Consider the following 8,653-nt stretch of genomic DNA (forward strand, 5'->3'; position numbering starts at 1 on the left):
CGAGGCGGTATATGTATAATGTAGAGCATGTTGTACACTTTATGTAACTCTGAATTTCACGGGTTTGTTTAAATAGTCATTTTTATAAAGTTGCCACCCTACCACCGTAAGAGCCCTTTTAAAAACAAATTGCACTTTTGGTGGAAAAGAAGTTCTTAATGTGAGTGTTTGTACCATTTCCGTCCCTCTTATGGGGTGCATAGTTAATGTGTTTGTGTGAGTTGTTAAAAATTTTGGTTTAATGTAATCTGGTGTGTTGCAGATTTGCACCAGTGTAGTGATTCTCAGAGGTCGGTTTGAGCGGTCGTGACTACGGCCGTGTTGAAAGGGAGCGGAAGCTTCTCAGCCCGAAGGCTCCTACTGTAACAAAAAAAAAAAAAAAAAAACAAAAAAAAAACAAAAAAAAAAAAAATTCTGCCTCTGAATAATTGTAACTTGAAACTTCGAGGGTGCTTTCTGCTCATAAATTTTAAATCTGTTTTTGAAAATTCTTTTATGAATAAAATTTCCATTGGTTGAAATTTAATTAGTGTCCATCAGTTACTCCTTGGCAACTATTTCCGTGCTCACATAGCTTGTTAATGTTCTTGATGAATCGCTAGTAAATAAAGTAAATTCTTTAAGAAAAGATTTTGAAAGTAAATTTTAGCGGTTCAACCTAATTAATTACGAGAGAATATTTCTCAGTTGTGAATGCATCGGGGGGATACGTCTTACGAGTCCCAGCATTAATATCACTGTCAAGGAAAAAACTTCCCAAAAACTTGGTGAGGTCAATATCACTAGAAAAAGAGTTATATCAGGAAACACAATGAAAAGTTTTGGCCAATATGTTTCAAGTCCTTTATTCACTCAGCCAGCATACATTCGTAGGTCTTGTAGTGCGTATCGTCATCCCAAGACAGAAGCCTTCAAGGGCAGACAAGTGTACGTGGTGTTCATCCGAGGATAGCTGCCCTGTAGGCTGCTGGGTACGGGGCTACGTAGGCAGCCGAGTACGGAGCGGCGTACGCCACAGGGGCGGCGGCTGCGGTGTAGGCGACGGGGGCGGCGACTGCGTGGGCGGTGTAGGCGACGGGGGCGGCGGCCACGTAGCTGGCCAGCAGGCCGGGGGCCGGCTTGGGTCCGGGGGCGGCCAAGCAGGCGGCTACCACGGCCAGCACGACGATCACCTGCGAGGGAGAATCAGGATCAATTACTACTGCGTCTTAAGTGGCTATAAGCCATCCCTGCCTTCACAATTGACATAATATTTATGTAACAAATCCACATCGCCAGTTAAATCGTAATTACAGTGTTCGGTTTAGTAAAAGGAGCTCAATTTTTTACTTGTGGGTGCCCAACCGAATTTTCAATCCCTTTTTTACGCACGACAATCCGATGATCAACTCAGTCAATTTCCTTAAGTTTTGGTAGAGCTATTATGCTAATTCTCCGCCTGTGCACCTACAATGACATACTGTTGGTCTCCGGAAAAGATATATAGTCGAATCAAACTTGCTTATTTAGTTTTTTTTTTTTTTTTGCTTTTCTCAGCGCTATCCAGCTGTGTCGAACGAAATGGCTTGCGAAGTTTTATAGACGTAGTGCCGGATTCAAAGCTCTACTTCCACATACACTCTAAGGAAAAATAGCGACGCAGCATGAAGAAACTTTCAAATAACTTCCGGGAATTCAGCCAGGTAATACTTTCAGCATCCCCCGATATTTCGGCGGTTGCTGAAATTGTTACCTGGCTGAATTCCCGGAAGTTATTTGAAAGTTGGCAAATGGCTCTGAGCACTATGGGACTCAACTGCTGTGGTCATAAGTCCCCTATAGCTTAGAACTACTTAAACCTAACTAACCTAGGGACAGCACACAACACCCAGCCATCACGAGGCAGAGAAAATCCCTGACCCCGCCGAGAATCGAACACGGGAACCCGGGCGTGGGAAGCTAGAACGCTACCGCACGACCACGAGATGCGGGCATTTTGAAAGTTGTATATGCCAGAAGAAATTCTGGTCTCACATGAAGAAACTGTCCGAATGGGACACAAATCGGTTGATCTGATGTACATGTACGGTCAAACAAATGATAACTGTTTCACGGCAAATCTGATGATATATTCAAGGCACAGAACTACACAAATTGACCAAGTCTTTAACGCGTTGGTCCACGTTCGTCCCTTATGCAAGCAGTCATTGAGCCTGATATTCCTTGTCAAAATGGTTGGATGTCTTCCTGAAAGATAAAGAGCAAAATTCTGTCCAGAGATCCGGCGACCTTGCTGGCGAAGGTACCGTTTGTCAGGCACGAAGACAAGCAGTAGAAACCCTCGCCATGTTTGGGCGGGCATTGTCTTCCTGAAATATATGCCCAGGATGGTTTTTCGTGGACAGTAAATCGGAGAGTAGAACATCATTGACGTACCGCTGTGGTGTGAAGTACCCGGGGATTTCCTATGAAAGGAAATGTACCATAACAACCCAGACCATCACTAACCGTTGTTGGGTGGTATGGCGGGTGACAGAAAGGTTGGGATCCTGCCCCTGTCCAGGACCAGAGGTGGACTAACGCGATATTGACTTGCAAAGTGTGAAACTCTGTCATTTGGATATATTATGTAATATTTATGGAACGGTATCCATTTGCTTGTCTGTACATGTACATCACATCTACGGATTTCCATCCCATTCTACTAAACCTTCGTGGTGCGTCTTTTTTGTCTTTTAGTGTATCAGGTTTTAGGACACTGCTATTGTGACAGACTCCTCAGTTAAGTCGTCTCAAAGACTAGGTGTCATTATCACCGTACTGCTACGTGGTCTTTCATTTACTGATTATGTTAAGGTCAGTGTTCAGCGCGAATGACTACCGTGGGTGGTGTATTCAGGAGTGTCACTGATGTCCCGTGGGCCTCTCATCGATCAAAAATAGATAACACTGTGAGAATGTGAGTTTAATTGGATAACTCTGGAAGCTCTGAGAAAGAAATGAATGACGTATAGGCCCTTGGAGGAGAACTCGTCTATTATTAGCGTCATGACTTGACCAACATTTCTGCCCCGTAAGTGTAGTAAGGATAACATTCTCAGCTAATTTACTGATGTATTCGTTTTTGGAATCCCAGAATCTACTCTGTATGAATCAACATGGATTCCGGAAACAGCAATCCTGTGAGACCCAACCCGCTTTATTTGTTCATGAGACACAGAAAATATTAGATACAGGCTCCCAGGCAGATGCTATTTTCCTTGACTTCCGGAAGGCGTTCGATACACTTCCGCACTGTCACCCGATAAACAAAGTAAGAGCCTACGGAATATCAGACCAGCTGTGTGGCTGGATTGAAGACTTTTTAGCAAACAGAACACAGCATGTTGTTACCAATGGAGAGACGTCTACAGACGTTAAAGTAACCTCTGGCACGCCACAGGGGAGTTTTATGGGACCATTACTTTTCACAATATATATATAAATGACCTAGTAGATAGTGTTGGAAGTTCCATGTGGCTTTTCGAGGATGATGCTGTAGTGTACAAAGAAGTTGCAGCATTAGAAAATTGTAGCGAAATGCAGGAAGATCAGCGGCGGATAGGCACTTGGTGCAGGTAGTGGCAACTGACCCTTAACATAGACAAATGCAATGTATTGCGAATACATAGAAAGAAGGATCCTTTATTGTATGATTATATGGTAGCGGAACAAACACAGGTAGCAGTTACTTCTGTAAAATATCTGGGAGTATGTGTGCGGAACGATTTGAAGTGGAATGATCATATAAAATTAATTGTTGGTAAGGCGGGTACCAGGTTGAGATTCATTGGGGGAGTCCTTATAAAATGTAGTCCATCAACAAAGGAGGTGGCTTACAAAACACTCGTTCGACCTATACTTGAGTATTGCTCATCAGTGTGGGATCCGTACCAGATCGGGTTGACGGAGGAGATAGAGAAGATCCAAAGAAGAGCGGCGCGTTTCGTCACAGGGTTATTTGGTAACCGTGATAGCGTTACGGAGATGTTCAGCAAACTCAAGTGGCAGACTCTGCAAGAGAGGCGCTCTGCATCGCGGTGTAGCTAGCTCGTCAGTTTTCGAGAGGGTGCGTTTCTGGATGAGGTATCGAATATATTGCTTCCCCCTACTTATACCTCCCGAGGAGATCACGAATGTAAAATTAGAGAGATTCGAGCGCGCACAGAGGCTTTCAGACAGTCGTTCTTCCCGCGAACCATACGCGACTGGAACAGAAAAGGGAGGTAATGACAGTGGCACGTAAAGTGCCCTCCGCCACACACCGTTGGGTGGCTTCCGGAGTATAAATGTAGATGTAAATGTAGAACCAGTTTCAGTGCTACAATACTCCATATCCAGGTTCCTCTATGGATGGCCACTTTAATACTACGTAACCATTACAGTACTTTCTGTAGAAGATTCAAGACATCGGTGTCCGCCTGTTACCGGCAATTATTGATACGGAAGCAGTACATCAACTCAAATCAACTTGTAGAGGAGCCTATAACACTGAAACCAGTTGCATATGAGTTAAACCAGCAGATACAGTGGGTGGTGTTACCGTTACTACACACGAAATACATTGACAGCTTTTGTTCCAACATCCACAAGAAGAGGTGTGTGCAGAGATAATCCTGTTGGTTTGGAGTCCAGGCAGCTACTACAAAGAATAAGCCAACAGCACCTGAAGATAACGACTGGATCGGTTGTTGAAACATTCTGCACTGAAACATTTTGAACTGGCTGAACACCCAAAAGTATAACAAAAATCTATAACGCTGAGAACAGCTAGAAGTTTATAGGAGGAGCATATTTAGTTTACTATGTGGTGCAAAACAATTCCATATGTAAAAAGTCATTAAAGTTCGACCAATATATGAGTCAACATAAAAAGGTATCAATATTACTTAATTCTTCTTTAATATCAGCAACAATCTCGTGTCTTCTGGCAAGTGAATGTACACTTTATAAGCTAAATTTTATTTTAATTAGCTTAGCGTGTAGTATTTCTTCTTTACCTTTCAGTATTCTAAGGAGAAGAGTTACCCTATTTAGACATGGCTGTCTTTACAGTGTGTAACTAAAGACGTGTTACTGTCTAGTCTCGGATGGTGGGAGTTATACGCTGGTCTTGGTTCAAAAATTGAAAACAGATTATTAAGAAATCTTCGAAAGAAAATCAGCCTCTGCTTTCGATTTATCCTTTGGGGAATTACGTAACAAATTATTTATATTGTGCGATTGAGAGAAATATTTCTATACTTGCTGCTCTTTGAAGAGACAGGCATATGAAGAAAAAAAAAATGGTTCTGAGCACTATGGGACTCAACTGCTGAGGTCATTAGTCCCCTAGAACTTAGAACTAGTTAAACCTAACTAACCTAAGGACATCACAAACATCCATGCCCGAGGCAGGATTCGAACCTGCAACCGTAGCGGTCTTGCGGTTCCAGACTGCAGCGCCTTTAACCGCACGGCCACTTCGGCCGGCCAGGCATGTGAAGAGACAGCTTTAGTATGAACAGTATAAGCGTTTATTAAGACGACGTATGATTTGACAGCACCTTGCCACCGATCTGTAGTACGATGCCGGACCTATCCACAAACGAATAGAGGCATTACGAAAGAAAAATAGAAGGTAATGAAAGCTAGATAATTTGGAAGACTGGAACTGGTTTTCAGTAACGAGTTAAAATATATTTTGTACACTTTGATCTACGAAAGGTAGTCTCTACACAAAAAAAAAAAGAAAATTAAAAACTTAAAAAGACCGGAGACCTTTTGGAGGACCATAGTTTAACTGGGATAGTATCCTTTTGCTTTCCCTTCACTGAGCAACAAACGGAGCTCGCTGAAAACGGAATATGGCTCTGAGCACTATGGGACTTAATATCTTAGGTCATCAGTCCCCTAGAACTTAGAACTACTTAAACCTAACTAACTTAAGGAAATCACACACATCCATGCCCGAGGCAGGATTCGAACCTGCGACCGTAGCGGACGCGCGGTTCCAGACTGAAGCGCGTAGAACCGCTCGGCCACACCGGCCGGCAAACGGATTAGTCTGCAGATCATAGCGGAATGGGAATCACTGCGCCAGCTGGGAATTTTGTTTTAGAAGAGACATAATTAGGATTGTATTTTATTTTACGTGATATGTTTCAAAGAAACATATACATTGAGAATTGTTACAAATTCCAGCAGGAGTAAGAAAGAAAATTGTACACGTGTAGCAATATGATAGTTGAAATAACTGTTTGCGCGCACACAAGCCATCAACTATTCCTTGAAGTCGGACAGGAGAGGACGAGCATGTTAAAAGATCATTCGATATTTTTATACACTGTGCAGACGCCGTGGCTTCACAGGAATCTGTATAATTAAACTCACTTAAAATTTGCTTTCAATTCAACCTACGGTTTACTTTCTAACTGTTGTATCGTTCGATTTGCTACCAGTCACTTTCCACTGTTTTCAATGATTCTACGCTATATCATTGATGTAATGTTTACCAAAATTAGATTCAGTGAAATAGGGTCGTGAAAATATACTTTCCTGGTCTACGATAAAAGCTAAACAATTTCGATTTTAATGATTTGCTTTTATATAGAACTAAGAACGATCTAGGAACGTATTGATGATGATCTTACAACGTACTATATAAACGATGTTTCATCACACATACCAAGGATAATAAACTCAACAATGAATTAAATAAGCAGTGAAATAACTATAATGACAGGAAATGTGTCTAAGTGGTGGTAGGGAAAGCGAAGGCTCGCCATATCTACTTGCAAGAGCTCTGCAGTACGATATATATATATTTCGTTTCACTCGTACTGAAACATTACTGTTAAAAATCTTCAAACTACGCATTGTAAATGTCGTAACAGGGGGATGGAAATATACTGAAGACAAATTTCAGGAATGATAAAGACTAAAATCTCAGAACATTTTAGATTGTGGGACGACTGTCACGAGTCACTATCCACACACTAAACGCTGATGTAGATCACATGGTCGTAAATTGGCCTTTAACCTGTAAGCGTTGCCCAAATTTCTTGGAGAGTGATAATATAGAGTTTGACACAAATCGTGCAATGAAAACCAGAGATCTTTTCCATGGAGATGGGCGTAAGTGGCGGAGAGGCAGCTACTGCGGGCTCACCTGCTTGAACATGTTGCTTGCTGGGCTGTCTGCACACAGAGAGTGCCTGTTGACTCGTCCTCGGACCCTTATATACGTAACCGCCGGCTGATCGGGCTCGCTTCCAGCTCACGTACTTCGCCGGTTACGGCAACCCACGGAGAGCTGTCCGCAGTGCCAGGCGGTGGACGCAAGTCGAGGACCGCGCGCCTGGCGCAACTCAGCCCCCGGTGTCTGATTGCGATGACAAGGACTGATCACCTAATGTAGCGGGTTCCAGGAACCTCAACGACTTCTGGTTACAATTACGGGTCGTCCCTGTATTTGCGGTACCACCTTATAATACACTACTGGCCATTAAAATTGCTACATCAAGAAGAATTGCAGATGATAAACGAGTAGTCATTGGACAAATATATTATACTAGAACTGACATGTGATTACATGTTCACGCAATTTGGGTGCATAGATCCTGAGAAATCAGTATCCATAACAACCACTTCTGGCTGTAATAACGGCCTTGATATGCCTGGGGGTTGAGTCAAACAGAGCTTGGATGGCGTGTACATGTACAGCTACCCATGCAGCTTCAACACGATACCACAGTTCAACAAGTGTGTGACTGGCGTATTGCGACGAGCCAGTTGCTCGGCCACCGTTGACCAGACGTTTTCAATTGGTGAGAGATATGGAGAATGTGCTGGCCAGGGTAACAGTCGAACATTTTCTGTTTTCAGAAAAGCCCGTACAGGACCTGCAGCATGCGGTATGGCATTATCCTTCTGAAATGTAGGGTTTCGCAGTGATCGAATGAAGGGTAGAGCAACGGGTCGTAACACATCTGAAATGTAACGTCCTCTGTTCAAAGTGCCGTCAATGCGAACAAGAAGTGACCGAGACGTGTAACCAACGGCACCCCATAGCATCACTTCGGGTGATACGCCAGTATGAAGATGACGAATACACGCTTTCAATGTGCGTTCACGGCGATGTCGCCAAACACGGATGCGACCATCATGATGCTGTAAACATAACCTGGATTCATCTGAAATAATGACGTTTTGCCATTCGTGCACCCAGGTTCGTCCATGAGTACACCATCGCATGCGCTCCTGTCTGTGATGCAGGGTCAAGGGTAACCGCAGTCATAATCTCCGAGCTGATAGTCCATCCTGCTGCAAACGTCGTCGAACTGTTCGTGCAGATGGTTGATGTCTTGCAAACGTCTCCATCTGTTGACTCAGGGATCGAGACATGGCTGCACGATCCGCTACAGCCATGCGGATAAATTGCCTGTCATCTCGACTGCTAGTGATACCAGGACCTTGGGATCCAGCACGGCATTCCGTATTATCCTCCTGAACCCTCCGATTCCATATTCTGCTGTCATTTTATCTCGACCAACGCGAGCAGCAATATCGCGATACGATAAACCGCAATCCGACCTTTATCAAAGTCGGAAACGTGATGGTACACATTTCTCCTCCTTACACGACGCATCACAAC

The 8,653-nt window shown here is 43.4% G+C and overlaps 1 protein-coding gene across 1 annotated transcript; it reads right to left on the reverse strand.

The window, feature by feature from the left end:
- Nucleotides 1–829: 829 nt before the first annotated feature.
- LOC124622557 (cuticle protein 19.8-like) lies at nt 830–7,206 on the reverse strand. The gene is made up of 2 exons (XM_047148293.1): nt 7,169–7,206; nt 830–1,172 (listed from the first exon to the last, which is right to left on the reverse strand). The coding sequence occupies exons 1-2, from the start codon at nt 7,178–7,180 to the stop codon at nt 939–941; spliced, it is 246 nt and encodes an 81-aa protein (XP_047004249.1). The 5' UTR covers nt 7,181–7,206; the 3' UTR covers nt 830–938.
- Nucleotides 7,207–8,653: the final 1,447 nt, after the last annotated feature.

The sequence above is a fragment of the Schistocerca americana genome, chromosome 7, assembly GCF_021461395.2.
Source record: "Schistocerca americana isolate TAMUIC-IGC-003095 chromosome 7, iqSchAmer2.1, whole genome shotgun sequence".
NCBI classification, from domain to species: Eukaryota; Metazoa; Arthropoda; class Insecta; order Orthoptera; family Acrididae; genus Schistocerca; species Schistocerca americana.